This window comes from Trachypithecus francoisi, unplaced genomic scaffold (genome assembly GCF_009764315.1).
Source record: "Trachypithecus francoisi isolate TF-2019V2 unplaced genomic scaffold, Tfra_2.0 Lachesis_group14, whole genome shotgun sequence".
NCBI lineage: Eukaryota > Metazoa > Chordata > Mammalia > Primates > Cercopithecidae > Trachypithecus > Trachypithecus francoisi.
In genome coordinates, this window is record NW_022681459.1 from 61,605,203 (window position 1) to 61,625,056 (window position 19,854).

General features: G+C 45.4%; 1 protein-coding gene across 5 annotated transcripts in view; it reads left to right on the forward strand.

Moving 5' to 3' along the window:
• The window catches only part of MRTFA (myocardin related transcription factor A), a 215,522-nt gene that overhangs the window by 159,983 nt on the left and 35,685 nt on the right, over positions 1-19,854 (forward strand). For all 5 annotated transcript variants that reach the window (XM_033233849.1, XM_033233850.1, XM_033233852.1 and 2 more), the window contains one exon: positions 143-208. In XM_033233849.1, coding sequence (XP_033089740.1) covers positions 202-208 — 7 coding nt within the window. In that variant the 5' untranslated portion in view covers positions 143-201. The remainder of the gene's footprint in view (positions 1-142; positions 209-19,854) is intronic.

The window sequence follows — 19,854 nt, forward strand, 5'->3', positions numbered from 1 at the left end:
ACAGACAGTTGCACTTCAAGGGGACCCTTCTTTCACACTACATCCTTCTGTTTTTAGACTTTTTTTGCATTTAAAAATGTGTTTTTTGAGGTGGAATACCCAACTGACCCCTCATCTCTTCTCTCTTTCTGCTGCCCTGCAGTGCTACAGTTGAAACTCCAGCAGCGCCGGACCCGGGAAGAACTGGTGAGCCAAGGGATCATGCCGCGTAAGTGCCTCTCTTTCAGCATTTGATAGATTGCTTTTAGGACATGGCCGTGTTTACTGAGTATGCGGTGGGAAGCATCTAACATAAAACAAGGATGATGGATTTTATTTTCCACTCTTTTCTTTCTCATGCCTTTCCAAGTTTAGAGCTCAATCACTAAATAGTTAACTAATTGATCAAATTCAGTGAAACAAACTGGGTTTAAAGGGTCAAACCTGGTTTAAATTAGGTGTAAAGGGTGCCATTGAATTTTCCTGTACTTTGGAATTGCACCTCTAAAAGAGTTTTCACTCTGTTATACTTCCTTTTATAGGAGGGGGGCAGATCTTGAGCTGGGGTATTGTGAGGAAGAACCACTTCTTGCATATGCTTTGCCTTCATGTTCTGGTTCTTAGGAAGAGAAACTTCTTTTCTGGTATTTTGAATCAACCACAGGCTTATGCAGAGTGAGATCCTGAGATACTCTAAGGCTGGCCTGGGTGTGAGCATGGCTGAGTACAGTCGTTGATGGCGCTATCACAGCACTGGGCTCAGTGGGTGCAGAAGTCCGTCCCTTAGGGGAAAAAAGAAACCAAAGCTTGCAATCTGTTAGAAGTAAGGAAATTTGCCTTTAATACCAACAGCATTATAAACAGAGTTGAAACTGGAGCTGGTGAGGTTTTGATATTTCTGACATTTCTTTTTTGAATCATCAGCAGAGAACATAGGCTCTCCCTCTTTTCTGTTTGTATGTTATCACTACTTGGATACGCCGTAAGTCAAAAAACAGTCATACAACTTCTAGCTTCATGGTGGGAGAACTGATGTTTTTCACTTTAACTCATGATCTGCTGGCTGACTGCTACCATATTTTCCTAGCTCTCATTCATTCATTCATTCATTCAAAATCTTTGAGTACCTAATATATGCCAGTTGATACAGCAAGATAAAGCTGGCTCTTGCTCGCAAGTGATTTATGTTTAGAAGGGCAAGACTAGTAATAGACAAGAAATTTCAGAGCAGGGATCACCTTGAAGTGCAGCTGGTAAATTCAGAGCATGGTAAGTACTATCAAGTCAATTAACTGATTGGTGCATTAATAAGTAAAAGGAATAAGATGGGGTCACTTTGAATAAGATGTTCAAGAAAGGCCTCACTGAAGAGGAAAGATCTGAGCTGAGATCTAAAGGATCAGATGAACCTGGCCATTCAGAAAGCAGGAAGAGGGCTCAGAAGAAAAAGCAAGGGTTTGGGCCTGGTGCAGGCAAGAAGTTGGTGTGTTTGGAGATCATCAAGTAAGCCAGTGGGGCTGGGGCATGGTGGAGAGAGAGAAGCGGCAAGTGAAGACGGATAAGGTGGGCAGGGCCAGAACCAGGGCATTATCACCTACATAGAGGAATTGGATTTGACTTTTCATTTTAATTTTTTTTTTGAGACGGAGTCTTGCTCTGTTGCCCAGGCTGGAGTGCAGTGGTGCAATCTTGGCTTACTGCAAGCTCTGTCTCCCGGGTTCATGCCATTCTCCTGCCTCAGCCTCCCAAGTAGCTGGGACTACAGGTGCCCACCACAAGGCTTGGCTAATTTTTTTTTAAGTAGAGACGGGGTTTCACCGTGTTAGCCAGGATGGTCTCGATTTCCTGGCCTTGTGATCTGCCTGCCTCGGCCTCCCAAAGTGCTGGGATCACAGGCGTGAGCCACCACGCCCGGCCTTCATTTTAATTTTTGAGAGATGGGGTCTTGCTATGTTGCCCAGGCTGGACTCAACCTCCTGGGCTCAAGCAGTCCTTCTGCCTCAGGCTCCTTAGTGGCAGGGAGTACTGGTGTGGCTCACCATGCCCAGCTGGATTTGGTTTAAGTGCAATGGGAAGCCATCGAAGACTTTTAAGCAAGTCAGGACGGACCTACTACAATAGTGATAGGGTCCATTTCTAAGAGAACCTTGTAACAAGTATAAGGAGCCTGGAGTCTATTTCTTTATTTTAACAATTTTTTTTTTGTGGGGGGGGGCGGGGGTACAAGGTCTTGCTCTGTCATCCAGGCTGAAGTACAATGGCATGCTCATGGCGCACTGCAGCCTCCACCTCTCTGGCTTTCAAGCAGATCTTCCCACCTCAGCTTCCTGAATAGCCCTGGGACTATAGGTGCAATCCATCATGCCTGCCTAATTGTTTTTACTTTTTATAGAGATGGAGTGTGCCTATGTTGCTCAGACTGGTCTTGAACTCCTGGACTCAAGCGGTCCTCCTGCCTAACCCTCCCAAAATGCTGGGGTTACAGGTGTGAGCCACCTTGCCTGGCTTGGGGTCTGTTTCTATCCTAAACATCAGCCCAGAGAGCTTAAGTCCCAAATTAATCTTTTTGTTTACTGCAGTTCATTGACAGACTATTTACCTACGTTATGCTATCTTCTATGGCCTCCAGTGAAGGACTCTCTACCGCCAGTTCTTAAAGCATTAGGTAGCTTGTGCTGTGCATCAGCAATGTGATCAGGTCAGACAATGCTGTACTTTACAAAACTCTCCTAATCTCCCAGTCCATATGGTGGAGAAACAAGATACCTACCCAATGTCTCATCTACTTGTCCTTTTCACCAAGGACATCATATATTTAGTGTCTACTTTGTGCCTAGAGTAGTCCTAGATGCTACCAAGATTAAAGAAGAGGCATGGTACCTGTCCTCAAGACATTGAACAGCCAAAATTTGGGCTGCCAAAACGTACCCATACACAAAATAAAGAGCAATTCAGTGCTGACACATGGGATGCTATCTGTAATTACAGCACTAATTCTAAGAGCATAATGCTACTTCTCAGGACTTGTAGTATGTTCAGGATCTAAAAGCACTGCACAGAATGAGTGCCCTGCATTCTTTTTCCTGTCTTTCCTGTAATAACAGGGGCTACTGGAGATCATTGTTTAATAGGATTTATCTGTTAGTCTCCTTGCTTAGCATTTCTTGTAATACTCTATGTTGCTAAGACAAATGAGCCAGGTGCAGTGGCTCACACCTATAATCTCAGCACTTTGGGAGGCCGAGGAGGGTGGATCACCTGAGGTCAGGAATTCCAGACCAGCCTGGCTAACATGCTGAAACCCCGTCTCTACTAAAAATATAAAAATTAGCCGGGCATGGTGGCATGCCTGTAATCCCAGCTACTCGAGAGGCTGAGGCAAGAGGATCGCTTGAACCTGGGAGGTGGAGGCTGCAGTGAGCTGAGATTGCACCACTGCATTCCAGCCTAGGCAACAGCGAGACCCTGTCTCCAAAAAAAAAAAAAAAAAAAAAGACAAATGATGCTTGGTTATTGCAGTTATCTGCGTATATGCTTGTATCTCCTACTAGACTATGATCTCCTTGAGAAAGTATCATTCATATATATATAATCGGTCCCCAGTGCCCGGCACTGAATGAAGGAATGAATGAAGACGGCCAGTTTTTTTTTTTTTTTGAGATGGAGTCTTGCTCTGTCGACCAGGTTGGAGTGCAGTGGCCGAATCTCTGCTCACTGCAAGCTCCGCCTCCCGGGTTTACGCCATTCTCCTGCCTCAGCCTCCCAGTAGCTGGGACTACAAGCGCCCGCCACCACGCCCGGCTAGTTTTTTGTATTTTTTAGTAGAGACGGGGTTTCACCATGTTAGCCAGGATGGTCTCGATCTCCTGACCTCGTGATCCGCCCGTCTCGGCCTCCCAAAGTGCTGGGATTACAGGCTTGAGCCACTGCGCCCGGCAACAGCCAGTTGTAAAGTGCAGTGTGTGCATGTGTGTATGAGAGAGTCTGACAAACTGAAACAGATACCAGTCTGTTGAAAACCTGTTGGAATTCTGGGCATGGAGTTTGAAACAACACTCCCATTCTGTCAGAAGCCCAGATTCTAAAATTGTCCTGAATATCTAATCATATACTTTGGGTTGTTCTCTGTGTCTGTGAAGTGAGAATAATTGCCTTTCCTGTGGGAATGGAAATGACCTGCTTCTATGAGAATATTGCATTTTCCCATATACCAAGATCCACCTTCGGCTGTGGACATAGTCTTGTTATCAGTTTTTCTAGAGAAGGAAGTAGGTAACAAATTCTTAGATTATGAGAAAGAATGTTGAGGACTGGGAGTAGTTTCAGGTGTGAATTTCCTTCTCATTTACGTACCTGTTGGTACATGGATAGGGTCTCTTGTTCCCAGAAATGAGGCTCTTTTTTTTTTGCCAGACCCCTACCTAGTGAGTAACCCTCCTTCACCCCTACCCTGTGTCCCCCAACTCCTGTTGTAATCTCCAACATCCTCTGCTACCCCAACACCCTGTCATCCTACTGACTTCCACTAACCCCACTCCTCACCCTCCACTCCATATCTTTTTTTTTTTTTTTTTTTGAGATGGAGTCTCGCTCATTCGCCCAGGCTGGAGTGCAGTGGTGCGATCTCAGCTCCCTGCAAGCTCCGCCTCCCGGGTTCACGCCATTCTCCTGCCTCAGCCTCCCGAGTAGCTGGGACTACAGGCACCCGCCGCCACGCCAGGGTAATTTTTTGCATTTTTAGTGGACACGGGGTTTCATCGTGTTAGCCAGGATGGTCTCGATCTCCTGACCTGGTGATCCACCTGCCTTGGCCTCCCAAAGTGCTGGGATTACAGGTGTGAGCCACCGCACCCGGCCTTTTTTTTTTTTTTTTTTTTTTTTGAGACGGAGTCTTGCTCTATTGCCCAGGCTGGAGTCAGTGGTGCCATCTCAGCTCACTGCAACCTCTGCCTCTCGGATTCAAGTGATCCACCTGCCTTAGCCTCCCGAGTAGCTGCGACTACAGGCACATGCCACCATGCCTGGGTAATTTTTGTATTTTTAGTAGAGACAGAGTTTCACCATGTTGGCCAGGCTCATCTCGAACTCCTGACCTCGTGATCTGCCCACCTTGGCCTCCCAGAGTACTGGGATTACAGCTATGAGCCACCACGCCCAGCCTTCCCATCCCATTTTCTTGACCTGAGGTGTTTGTTTGTTTTGTTTTGTTAAATGGATTCTTGTTGTCGCCCAGGCTGGAGTGCAGTGGCGGGATCTCGGCTCACTGCAATCTCCACCTCCAGGGTTCAAGCAGTTGTCTCGCCTTAGTCTCTCAAATAGCTGGGACTATAGGTGTGCACCACCATACCCAGCTAATTTGTGTGTGTGTGTGTGTTTTAGAGATGGAGTTTCACCATGTTTGCCAGGCTGGTCTTGAACTCCTGACCTCAAGGGATCTGCACACCTCGGCCTCCCAACGTGCTGGGATTACAGGTGTGAGCCACCACGCCTGGCCAGCCTGAGGGGTTTCTGAAAAGAGCTCTCAGATTTAAATTTGTTGTACAACTTAGGAGGTAGGCAGGGCCCTCAGGCCGAGGGAATGGGCAAGTTGTGGCTGTATTTTGTCTCATCATTTTTGGTTAATATCTTTTTTTTTTTTTTTTTTTTTTTTTGAGACAGAGTCTCGCTCTGTTGCCCGGACTGGAGTGCAGTGGCCGGATCTCAGCTCACTGCAAGCTCTGCCTCCCGGGTTCACGCCATTCTCCTGCCTCAGCCTCCCGAGTAGCTGGGACTACAGGCGCCCGCCACCTCGCCCAGCTAGTTTTTGTATTTTTAGTAGAGACAGGGTTTCACCGTGTTCGCCAGGATGGTCTCGATCTCCTGACCTCGTGATCTGCCCGTCTCGGCTTCCCAAAGTGCTGAGATTACAGGCTTGAGGCACCGCGCCCGGCCTGGTTAATGTCTTTTATCAAATTCTTCTCCGTTGAATTTTTCTGCCTCCGGGAAGGAAAGAAACCCATCTACCTCATCTTCCAGAACACTTGCACGTAGTTATCCTGTAGGACTGGCTGTCCTGACATCGTCATATCTGTAGGACACAGTGTGCTTCAGTGGCTCCCTTCCCTTCAGGGGGAAGCCACTGTTCTGTTTCTACATGTCATGCAGTGTTGGGGTATGACCTTTCCATAAAATTTAAGGGATTAAAGAATCCCCGTGGCCGGGCGCGGTGGCTCAAGCCTGTAATCCCAGCACTTTGGGAGGCCGAGGCGGGCGGATCACGAGGTCAGGAGATCGAGACCGTCTTGGCTAACATGGTGAAACCCCGTCTCTACTAAAAATACAAAAAAAAAAATTAGCCGGGCGTGGTGGCGGGCGCCTGTAGTCCCAGCTACTCGGAGGCTGAGGCGGGAGAATGCCATGAACCCGAAAGGCGGAGCTTGCAGTGAGCCGAGATCGCGCCACTGCACTCCAGCCTGGGCGACACAGCCAGACTCCGTCTCAAAAACAAAAAAAAAAAAAAAAAAAGAATCCCCTGATTTCTACATACCTCTCTGTACTGCTTGATATGCTCTGTTCATGGCATCTCAACTGAGATACAGAAGTTGGTTTTTGATGTGCTGTTAAACAGAATCATTTCGCAGTATTCTTTATTCTCGTGTAAACATAAGTTTCAAATTTAGCATCACGTAACTCTACCAAATACAGAGTGCCAGATAGCAGAGGCTTATATAGTCTAGGCCCTAAATTTTCACTAAAGATGTCTTGCACATATCTTGAGGGCGAGGACAGATGGCAGAGATAGGGAGCTGGTCTTGAAATCCAAAGATGAAGACCAGGAATGCCACTGTATCCAGGATGAAGACTCACAGAAAAAAATTGGTCATGTTTGGTACACTTTTTTCTCAAAGCTTCCCCTGCAGCCTTTCTCTTTGATGTTTAAAGGTATACAGGGTCATAAGGTTAAGGTGAGAATTAAGAAAAATGTTCTGGCATGAGAGCTGTTGCAGAGGATAACCTTTCAAAGGAAAACATGGAAGGTTTTCTTACCTAGACAAATCAGAAAAAAGTCGCCTGTATTCTTTCTGGATGTGAGAGAAGCTTGTTTGTCTCTTATCAGTCATTTATAATTGAGAATCCTTGGAAAAAAAGCAGAGTACCATGTTTCTAATGCTACAGTTAACCCTCAATGTATTATTTTCCCATATGCAAGTAGTAGAAAAACCTTGACTAACACGTGAGGAAATGATTATTTTTGTCCTATAGATCTTTGAACACCTTGCTCTGTCTTCTTGACCAAGCTTGTTTTTTTCATTTTTAATGATGTTCCTGTGCACCCACAGCAGAGTTAAAATTTCTTCTTAAAAGTGCCAGGATTGATGACTGTGGTCTCTCTCTGTCTGAAGCTGCAATTCATCTTTCTTTCTTTTTTTTTTTTTGGAGACAAAGTCTTGCTTGCTCTCCCAGGCTGGAGTGCAGTGGCGCGATCTTGGCTCATTGCAACCTCCGCCTCCTAGTTTTTGTATTAGTAGTAGAAATGGGGTTTTGCCATGCTGCCCAGGTTGGTCTCAAACTCTGGGCTCAAAGTGATCTGACTGCCTCGGCCTCCCATAGTGCTGAGATTACAGGCATGAGTCACTGCACCTGGCCTAAATTTAATTTTATTTATTGAACAACCCCCGAACCAGAATAGGTGCAGAGAGGCTCCCCTGAATCTTTTAAAATAGATTTTATTTTTTAACAGAAGTTTCAGTTTCACAGCAAAATTGAGCAGAAGATATAGAGATTTTTCATATACCCCCCTGCTAAAAATTATAAGTAATTTTTAGTTCTTCAGTTTTTGTAACCCCTGGAAAGATAAACCAACTTCCTAAATCTTCAGTGTTTCTTGTAATAAGACCGGAAGGCATTATGATTTGACATTGTCACTATCAGGCTATCTTTATTAAATACTTGGATAGGCTGAGAGTGATGGCTTATGCCTGTAATCCCAGCACTTTGGGAGGCCGAGGTGGGTGGATCACTTGAAGTCAGGAGTTCGAGGCCAGCCTGGCTAACATGGCGAAACCCCATCTCTACTACAAATACACACATACAAAAATTAACCAGGGGTGGTGGTGCATGCCTGTAGTCCCAGCTACTCGGGAGGCTGAGGCAGGGGGAATTGCTTGAACCTGGGAGGTGGAGGTTGCAGTGAGCTGAGATTGCACCACTGCACTCTCTAGTCTGAGTGACAGAGTGAGACTCCATCTCATTCATACATACATACATACATACATACATACATACTGGGATGCCATGGGATCTTTTTTTTTTTTTTTTTTTGAGACAGTCTCACTCTGTCACCCAGGCTGGAGTGCAGTGGTGCGATCTTGGTTCACTGTAAGCTCCGCCTCCCGGGTTCACACCATTGTCCTGCCTCAGCCTCCCGAGTAGCTGGGACTACAGGTGCCCACCACCACGCCCTGCTAATTTTTTGTATTTTTAGTAGAGATGGGGTTTCACCGTGTTAGTCAGGATGGTCTCGATCTCCTGAGCTCAAGATCCGCCCGCCTCAGCCTCCCGAAGTGCTGGGATGACAGGCCTGAACCACTGCGCCCGGCCGCCATGGGATCTTTTCTCCAAGTTATGAATTCAAAAGAACTAGCTTCTAGGCCAGCCCCATCCAATAGTACGTTAAGTGAAGACAGAACTATTTCTATAACACTAATCACTAGCCACATGTGCTGAACACATTTGAGTTGAAAAACTGAATTTTAATTTTTATTTAATTTTAATTAATTTAAATTTAAATAGGTGCATGTGGCTATTCTAATTTAAATGGTCACATTTGGCTAGTTGCTATTGTATTAGAAAGTGGAGTTTTAGGCCAGGCACAGTGGGTCACGTTTGCAGTCCCAGCACTTGGGGAGGCCAAGGCAGGAAGGTCTCTTGAGCTCAGGACTTTGAGACCAACTGGGGCAAGATAGATCCCCATCTCTACAAAAAAAGTTTTAAAAATTAGCCAGGCATGATATCACATGCTTGTGGCCCCAGCAGCTTACAGGCTGAGACAGGAGGATGGCTTGAGCCTTAGACCCACAAGGTCAGTGAGCTGTATTCATGCCACTGCACTTCAGCCTGGATGACAGAGCAAGACCCTGTCTCAAAATCAATACACATATACATACATACATGCATATATGCATACACACATACAAACAAAAGAAAGAAAGTATAGTCTTAGACCTTACTTTGTTACTTAGGAGTTAGAAGACTTTGGACAACTCAGTAACTTTTCTGAACTCCCACTTTCATATAATTGGGATAGTAACCCATCTTAAAGGTTACCCACAGAATTAGTTACCCATGGAGTGATAACTTACCCACAGAGTTAGTTTGGAGATCAAATGAGATGATGTATTTTTCATGCTTTTGAAATGTAGGAAGTAATATTCTCATTTAAGAATGGAGGAGCTTGGGCCGGACGCAGTGGCTCACGCCTGTAGTCCTAGCACTTTGGGAGACCGAGATGGGTGGTGGATCACAAGGTCAGGAGATTGAGACCATCCTGGCTAACATGGTGAAACCCCATCTCTACTAAAAAAAAAAATACAAAAATTAGCTGGGCGTGGTGGTGGTGGTCGCCTGTAGTCCCAACTACTCAGGAGGCTGAGGCAGGAGAATGGCGTGAACTCGGGAAGCAGAGCTTGCATTGAGCTGAGGCCGTGCCACTGCACTCCAGCCTGGGTGACAGAGCGAGACTCCGTCTCAAAAATAAATAAATAAATAAAAAATAGAGGCGCTTGGATCCACCATGTTGATGTTGTGACTGTGAAAGCAGCTTTAATACATACACACACACACCTACCTCTTAAGTTATGTCCAAACTAGTATTTAGGAATAGGAACTGGGCTAGGTGTAGTGGCTCATGCTTGTAATTTCAGCACTTTGGGAGGCCAAGGTGGGTGGATTACTTGAGCTCAGGAGTTCGAGACCAGCCTGGACAACATGGCGAAATCTCATCTCTACAAAAAATACAAAAATTAACTGGATGTGGTAGCAAGTGCCCATAGTCACAGCTTGGGAGGCTGAGGCGGGAGGATCGCTTAACCTGGGAGCCGAGATTGTGCCACTGCACTCCAGCCTGGGCAACAGAGTGAGACCCTGCCTCCCCCACACCCCCACCCAAAAGGAATAGGAACTATTTCCCAATAAATACAGTTCTTAATTTTACTTTCTGTCCTCCCAGTGGATTAAAAGACAATTGCTATAAATTGTTAGTGATCAAAGAACCTCTAGTCAGCATGGTACTACTCTGTTAAGATCATTTTCCTTTTGGTCATATATTAGCAGGACTATCATTTTATTAGCTTGCCCTCTTCCTGGGAGTAGATGTTTCTTTTTAACCTCTTTCTCTTAAAACCAAACAAGTGGCTGTGTTAGAAATGTTTTTAGGCCGGGCGCGGTGGCTCAAGCCTGTAATCCCAGCACTTTGGGAGGCCGAGACGGGCGGATCACGAGGTCAGGAGATCGAGACCATCCTGGCGAACACTGTGAAACCCCGTCTCTACTAAAAAATACAAAAAACTAGCCGGGCGAGGTGGCGGGCGTCTGTAGTCCCAGCTACTCGGGAGGCTGAGGCAGGAGAATGGCGTGAACCCGGGAGGCGGAGCTTGCAGTGAGCTGAGATCCGGCCACTGCACTCTAGCCCCGGCGACAGAGCAAGACTCCGTCTCAAAAAAAAAAAAAAAAAAAGAAATGTTTTTAAATTTCTGGGCAACTTGCCAAGAGACAGAAATGTTTAGCAGTGGGGACACAGTAGGGATTCCAGGGCAGATGAGGGTCTGGTTTGAGAGTGATCTGTCCCCCACCCCCACCCCTATTTTTTTTTTTGACAATGTTTTTTAACCAAAATTGTAGGTTTCAAGAAAATACCACTTGTTTGCTTTTAAGTGGAGTGTTACCCTATCAGGGACATTAGGTAGTAGTGGATACTTCATAAGTGAGTGAGTTTGGTTGGGGACTAGGGTGAGGGCAAATCCTTTCTCTCTGGGCCTTTATCATCTCTCATATGCTCCAGTCCATTTGGGAGTTACTGAAAGCTCTGTGTGATCGTCTCTCAACTGCTGCCTCTGTGTGTCAAAGAAGTTTGGCTGTGATCCACCCAGTGCCCCTTTCCAGTAGGAGCCCAGAAAAGGCTTTCCCCAAACCCTGCAATTGGCCCTCTGCCCCAGTCTGGTCAGTGCCCTCAGACTCCTGCTTCCATCAGAGCTCAGTTGCAGAATATGATGGTATAACCCATTTGGTGATCATTTCCTTATCTTTTCTTTCTTTAAGAAGCAGAGAACCCCACCTAGTGAGATGATGTGTCTTCACTACAGGGATGTGACTGTATAATTGTAGTTGAATCCCTACTTTAAGTTGCATTTGATAAACACCATAGTGAATCATGTTTTCCAGGAGTGAGGCTGACCTGATTCCTAGAGTTGAAGCTGAGAAAAAACTGTGTTAGGTATGTGGCTTCAGGAATCTTCTCTTTTATCTCTGGAGAAGGCACATCACTCCCAGGCATTTTATGCTGCATTTGTGTCAGCATCCTCATCTCTCTTCTGCTGTTGTAGAGTGTGTTTCTACCTCAGTGATCAGTGACTAGCATAGAACCTCCTCCTTGGCCAGTTGCCAGCAAATCCTAAAATAATACTCTGCAGTGAGTGGTGTGTCCATGTTCTGAGTGTGTTTGTTGTTCAGTCGGAGGAAGAATCCAGCCGTGAACTGTGCTGAATAGGCCGTAGAAGGCAGTCGTCATCGTCGTCTTTTTTTTTTTTTTTTTTTTTGAGACAGAGTGTTGCTCTGTTGTCCAGACAGGAGTGCAGTGGGGCGATCTTGGCTCACTGTGCCCTCTGCCTCCTGGGTTCAAGCAATTGCCTCGGCCTCCCAAGTAGCTGGATTACAGGCGCCTGCCACCCACACCTGGCTAATTTTTGTGTTTTTAGTAGAGACAGAGTTTCACCATGCTCGAACTCCTGACCTCAGGTGATGCGTCCACCTCAGCCTCCCAAAGTGCTGGGATTACAGTCATGAGCCACTGTGCCTGGCCGAAAGTAGTCTTCTTGATATGAGTTTTTCTTACAGTTTGATATCTAAAAAGTACAGCAGGTATTAAGCTTCATTAGTAATTGGTTATTGAAGAATCTGTGATATCCAAGGCTAACTTATCAAGAATAAAAGAAAGTTGTAAGATCACTTGTAGGTACTACTCACTATTTTACCTGAACAATACACATCTTAATCACATACCCAAGGAGAGTCCTGATAGATAACTGATGATGGTGGTGATTTAAAAGTCTTCAGGCTGGGTGCGGTAGCTCATGCCTGTAATCCCAGCATTTTGGGAAACTGAGGCAGGTGGATCACGAGCTCAAGAGCTCAAGACCATCCTGGCCAACATGGTGAAACCTGTCTCTACTAAAAATACAAAAAATTAGCTGGGTCTGGTGGCACGTGCCTGTCATCCCAGCTACTTAGGAGGCTGGGGCAGGAGAATCTCTTGAACCTGGGAGGCAGAGGTGGCAGCGAGCCAGGTTCGCACCACTGCACTCCATCCTGGGCTACAGGGCAAGACTGTGTCTCAAAAACAAAAAAACAAGACAAAAAGAAACGTCTTCAGCCAGGGGGGATGTTATTTGCAGGAGGGCACAGGTGATCTGGAGCTTGTATTCTAAACAGATCACTTAGGCATATTGATTATGGGGACTTCTGAAAGAGGCAATAGCTTTTTTAAAAAATTGGTTTGCACTTTGCCAAAAAGTATACTGGAGTGAAAATAGACTGATTCAGGGTCTTAGACTGGGCTGTGGTATGAAAGCCAGATATAAACATGGCTGGCCTATGTCATAAAGAGGAGCCTAGAAGGTCAGATTCAAGATATTTGACCACTAGTACATTAACCTTTTGGAATTCCCTGTGTCAATACTCGTGCTAAATGAGATTGTGTGCTCATCTCTCTCAGTCTTGAGCCTCTTTAACCATCACTGGGGTCAAGAGCAGGAGACGCTGGAGCAGTTTGCACTCTTGGGAAGGAAAAGATTTAGCATCCTACGTCTCCACTTCTTACATTCATTCTTGGGAGTTGGTCTTCCTGCTGGTTTGGGTAGGGGTGATAGCTGGTGCCAAAACAGGGGTGGTGGCAAGCATGCGTACCAAAACAGGATGTGTATGAAGAACCCTTTATGACTGCTAGTTTGGATCCTTGCTTGCCCCAGAATATGCAGTCCATTCTGCACACCCCACCACACAAATTCTTTCTTTGATTCACATGAACTTAGTTTTGGTGCTCATTTGTCATGGTCAGTCTCTCGAACTGTTGACAGACCTCTTTGGTTGATGGTCTTTATTAAAGGATTTTTGTAGGCATTTTAGTTTGTCAGCTAAAAACAGAAAGACAAAAAATGGAAGTCAAGCCCAGTCCAGTTAGCTCTCAGCGTTTGATTCTATACACCTGCTCTTTCTTTCGGAATGGTGATAAAGAAAAAGAGCTACATCAGTAACAGCCCTTAAGCTTAACATAACTTCTAGCAGATGGCAAAGCACTTTCATTTTAATGCTAATAATTATGCAGTACAGCAGTTAATCTAATTGCTATTTTGCAGATGAGGCTACTGAGCCTCAGAGGGGTCTTGGGACTTGTAGGTTACACAGGCACTGAAAGATAGGCAGACCCAATCCAGGTTTTCTGGCGACAAACCCTGTGCTAATTCCTGAAAGTCACAGTTTATGGTGGTTCTTGTCCACATGGGCATTTTTGTGATGATAGCCTGCTATGCTTTTGCCAAAATTTCAACTTTAAAAAATCTTTGAAAAATGAAGAGGCTGGGTGAGGTGGCTCAGGCCTGTAATCCCAACACTTTGGGAAGTTGAGGTGGGTGGATCACTTGAGGTCAGGTGGTTGAGACCAGCCTGGCCAATATGATGAAACCCTGTTTCTACTTAAAAAAGAAACAAAATACAAAAATTAGCCAGCTGTGGTGGCAGGCACCTGTAATCCCAGCTACTTAGGAGGCTGAGGCAGGAGAATCGCTTGAACCCGGGAGACGGAGGCTGCAGTGAGTCCAGATTACACAGCTGCACTCCAGCCTGGACGACAGAGCAAGACTCCATCTCAAAAATAAATAAATAAATAAATAAATATACTATTAAAAAAAAAATTGAAAGCAGCATCAAAGCAGGACCCATAGTTGGTGAGATCGGGTGGTGGAAGTGAGAGGAACCCTATCATTTGTAAGCACTTCAGTACAAGTGCTTTCAGGTTGCTGTTCATTTGAAGGCCGTGGGCACCTTTCTTCTTTTGTCATAATAACCCTTCAGTACATCAGAGGTTCTTGATTTATTTTGTGTCATATATTCTTCATAGAGAATCTTCCACATCCTCTCACAGTTGTCTAAGCAAGCACCTAACATTCACATAGTTCCAGGGATCTATAGCTGCTCTAAAGTGGGTGGTACAGTGTGCTCCAGGTTAAGAGATTCTCATCTACCTGGATATGGAATCCTAAGAAAAATCCTATCTAATGCTAGTGTCAACCCTTACACACCAGTGACATAGCCAACCTCTTCTCTTCTGTCACTCAGTGTGTGAGGGATCCTCTCCATTCCGTGCACTACCAGTGAACCTCTGTGCTCCTCACCTTTTGGGTGGTAAGACCAAAAACTACATTTCTGTAGCTGTAGCTGCCTTCCCTTGGGTGACTACCATGCCTCTGATAAAACCATCAGGGTGTGGAATCCATCCCATCTGAATTGGGCCCTAGCCAGGGTGTGAGGAAGGTGGCAAAAAGCCCAGATTCTCTGACTCCCAGAAAAATATGCATTGCAGTGATCCTGAAAGGAGTCCAGGAAATTAGAACTCTTTACCTACACAGCCAACAGAATTGACATTTTGAATGAAACTATTGAGAAAATTCAGTAAGTCCTTCTATACTAAATGTGCTTTTAATCAGCACCTGGTATTAGTGAATAAGCAAATAAAATTCTTACTTTCTCGCCTCTTTGCCTTTGTTAGATTAGGGAAGCAATGTTTTTCAAATTTAGTGGCTCTAGCATTACCCAAATTGCTTACTAAAGATTATAATTCTTAAGGCCTAGAAATCTGCATTCCAAGAGATTCTTGCACACTGTAGACATTTTCATGCAAATGGTTCTTGGTCTACACTTAGAGAAACATTGGGCCATGGATTGCTGGCCTCCTCCCCCTTTTCATTTTTAGTATGGCATAGAATATTTTTATTCTCTTCTTCCCAGGAGTTCTGAAGTAGAAGATTGCCCTGTCCCCATGATTCAAGAGTTAATGGCAAATTTCTGTTCTTTTTTTTTTTTTCGGAGACCAAGTCTTGCTCTGTTGCCCGGGCTGGAGTGCAATGGTGCCATCTCGGCTCACTGCAAGCTCTGCCTCCCGGGTTCACACCATTCTGCTACCTCAGCCTCCCGAGTAGCTGGGACTACAGACACCTGCCACCACGGCCGACTAATTTTTTTGTATTTTTAGTAGAGACAAGGTTTCACCATTTTAGCCAGGATGGTCTTAATTTCCTGACCTCGTGATCCACCCGCCTCGGCCTCCCAAAGTGCTGGGGTTACAGGTGTGAGCCACTGTGCTCGGCCAAGTTAATGGCAGATTTCTGAGACAGCTGAAGCTATTGCATGTAAGATGACTGGGTACAGAAAAATTCTGAGCTTTCATCTCCAATGCTGGGAAAAGCCTGGCTCGCCTGCCTGTCTTACAGCTTTGTACCATATCGCTGGTCAGTTTTGGCAAGTCAGTTAACTGCCTAAAGCTGTATGACAGACTCTAATGCTAGGGCCAAAGGATGTGGCAAAAGACTCAGTTAACTTTGGATGGAGTATGATTATACAGTGACTCCTTTTCTGCTGTGCTGAAGGGAAAAGGAATAGGAGAATTTGTGCCCCTGTGACATTTTCTGAGGTTAGATCTGAAGGCTTCCCTGCTGTCCCATTGCCAATATTAGAGAAAATGACAAGGCAGCATTTATTTCCAAAGGAATAGCTAGGAAAAGATGACCAAATGTGAAAGACTAGATTAAAATCACTGTTGTCTATTATTTATTTGGTAACCCATCATGCATTTTGTTTCATCTTGGGATTTTTTATTTAGAGATAGGTCTAGTTCTGTTGCCCAGGCTGGAGTGTGGTGGTATGATCTTGGCTCACAGCAACCTTTGCCTCCTGGGCTCAAGTGATCCTCCCACCTCAGCCTCCCAAGTAGCTGGAATCACAAGGGTGTGTCACCACAGCCAGCTAATTTATTTATTTTTTTGAGACAGCGTCTCACTATGTTGTCCAGGCTGGAGTGCAGTGGTGTGATCTTGGCTTGCTGCAACCTCCGCCACCCGGGTTCAAGCGATTCTCCTGCCTCAGCCTCCTGAGCAGCTGGGATTATAGGCATGCACCATCACACCCAGCTGATTTTTGTATTTTTAGTAGAGATGGAGTTTCACCATGCTGGCCAGGATGGTCTTGATCTCTTGACCTCGTGATCCGCCTGCCTCGTACTCCCAAAGTGCTGGGATTACAGGTGTGAGCCACCGTGCCTGGCTCCAGCTAATTTTTTCGTAGAGATGGCGTCTCGCTAGCTTGAACTCCTGGGCTCAAGCAGTATGCCCTCTTCGGCCTCCCAAAGTGTTGGGATTACAGCCACACCTGGCATATCACACACTTCGTTTTCTATACTCCTTTATCCTCTGCCACCTCTTGATGGAATATATGTAAATAAAAAGATTTGGAATCAAAAGAACCAGAGTCTAGTCTTCATTCTGAAGTTGATTAGGTTGTGATCTCAGGCAAGTCATTTCCCAACTGTAAAGTGTGGAAAATAGTACTGAGAAGCTCAAGTGAAGTAATTTCTAACACATTGTGGAGGTTGTCAGGGAAATCAAGGAGACCATTTTCAGCAAATCTGTTTATTTATATTATCTTCAGAAGCCTTTTTCTCAGCGTCAAGGTTCACAGGCACCATTCCACTTTATTTCTTTTCATTGTAATTCACAGTTTTACAGGGTCCTGTGTGGCTTTGTCTCACTGTGTTTCTACCCACTCTTCTCCTTGTTTTCTGCCACCCTGGCCTCCTTGATGCCTTGCAGGCAGGATCCCATTGAGAGCCTTTGTACATGCTGTTCTCTGTTTGGAGGGCTCTCTCCCAGAGGACCGCAGGGCTCACTCCCTTCTTTTACATCTCTGCTCCAATGTCACCTTATTTATTTTTTATTTTTTATTTTTTTGAGACAAAGTCTCACATTGTTAGTTAGGCTGGAGAGCAGTGGCTCAATCTTAGCTCATCACAGCCTCAACCTCCTGGCCTCAAACAATCCTCTGCCTCAGTCCCCCTAAATAGTTCGGACTACAGGTGCGCGCCACCATGCCTAGTTTTTGTATTTTTCGTAGAGGCAGGGTTTCACTTTATTGCCCAGGCTGGTCTGGAACTTCTGAGCTCAAGCAATCCGCTTGCCTTGGCCTCCCAAAGTGCTAGGATTACAAGCATGAGCTGCCACCCCCAGCCAAATGTCACCTTATCAGAAAGTCTTTCCCTGACCACTCCATATAAAGTGACCTCACCCCATCACTCTGTCACTTATACCTTGCTTAATAGTTCTTCATAGCATATACTGCCTCCTACTGTGTTACATGTTTACTTGTTTTATGTATATCTTTCTTCAGTTGAATGTAAGCTCCACGAAAACATGAATAACCCAACACTCAAACAGGGTCTGACACATGTGGGCTCACAGATATTTATTGGAAGAATGAATGAGTAATGAACTGTTAGCACATCTGTAATTAACCTCTCAGGGTAGGCCGGGCGCGGTGGCTCAAGCCTGTAATCCCAGCACTTTGGGAGGCCGAGACGGGCGGATCACGAGGTCAGGAGATCGAGACCATCCTGGCTAACACGGTGAAACCCCGTCTCTACTAAAAAATACAAAAAACTAGCCAGGCGAGGTGGCAGGCGCCTGTAGTCCCAGCTACTCGGGAGGCTGAGGCAGGAGAATGGCGTAAACCCGGGAGGCGGAGCTTGCAGTGAGCTGAGGTCCCGCCACTGCACTCCAGCCTGGGCGACACAGTGAGACTCTGTCTCAAAAAAAAAAAAAACCTCTCAGGGGACACATACCACTGACTCCACTTTCTCACTTCTTATTCACTCTTTAATCTGTTGCAGTAAATTTCTGCTTCCACCAACCTGCTGGCATAGCTCTGAGACTACTGGCTATGTCCTAAGCATAAGTGATTCTCTGGAAACTTCATAACCCTTATTTTGCCTGACTTCCCCACTGTTAGCATCTCTCTCTCTTTCTGTTTACAGGCTTTTTCTTGAAGCTTACTTGGGGTAATAGCTTTGCCTCATCGCCTCCTGCATCTGTGACCCTCCTCAGATTCCTGTGCTGGGTGGGCTCTCTTCCATGCCTGTTCTTGAGTTCTGTGGTTTCTCCAGGACTGAGCACAGTCTCTCCCCAACTTCCCTAAGCTTACTCACCCTGGATCACCTGTCTGGGAGTGTTAATAGCACAGCCATTCATCGAGTCACTCCAATCTGTTATTTTATGTGGCCTCTTGATCATTACTAGAGTGATTATAAAAATGCAGTCCTTGCTATTTTGTAATTTTATTGAAAAAATCAATTTTGGCCGGGCGCGGTAGCTCAAGCCTGTAATCCCAGCACTTTGGAAGGCCGAGACGGGTGGATCACGAGGTCAGGAGATCGAGACCATCATGGCTAACACGGTGAAACCCCGTCTCTACTTAAAAAATAAAAAAAAAAAAACTAGCCAGGCGAAGTGGCGGGCGCCTGCAGTCCCAGCTACTCGGGAGGCTGAGGCAGGAGAATGGCGTAAACCTGGGAGGCGGAGTTTGCAGTGAGCTGAGATCCGGCCACTGCACTCCAGCCTGGGTGACAGAGCGAGACTCCGTCACATATTTAAAAAAAAAAAAAAAAAACCGTTATTAGGCAGGTAGTTGTGGGGAAACAGGATTTTCACATGGCTTCAAAATGATACCCCATAGATTATGTGTTAATTACAAAGATCTGGTGTCACCTGTCAAACTTTTAGCACCATCACTGGTTATACAGCCTGATAACATGTGCCCTTTGATGTTAAGAAGTACATGTACCTATGTTTTCTTATTGCCAAAAATGTTTAACCTAAATCTGATCATGAGGAAGCAAATTTAGAATACAGAACATTGTGCAAGACAAGCAGCTTAGATACTTAAAACAAGTCAGTGTCATGAAAATGAAAAAGGTAGGGGTACTGTTCTAGATTGCGACTAAATTGACAACAACCAAATGCAGTGCATGATTCTTGATTAAATCTTGGGACCAGGTGTGATAGCTCACGCCTGTAATCCCATCACTTTGGGAGGCCAAGGCAGGCGGATCACGAGGTCAGGAGTTCAAGACCAGCCTGACCAACATGGTGAAACCCTGCCTTTACTAAAAATACAGAAAATTAGCCAGGCGTGGTGGCATGTGCCTATAATCCCAGCTACTCAGGAGGCTGAGGCAGGAGAATGGCTTGATCCCAGGAGGCGGAGATTGCATTGAGCTGAGATTGTGCCATTGCACTCCAGCCTGGTGACAGAGCAAGACGTCTCAAGAAAAACAACAACAACAACAACAACAACAACAAAACCACCTTGAATTGGGGGAAAAATCTAAACAGCTATAAAATAATATTTTTGGAGGCAATTGAGGAAATTCAGATATGGACTGTAGGTTATATTACACTATTAATTTTCTCAGGTGCAATAAAAGTATCTTAGTTATGTAAGAGAAGGTCCTTATTAGGAAATGCACACTGAAGAATTTAGAGCTAAAATGTCATAACTGATATCTGTAACTTTCAAGTGATT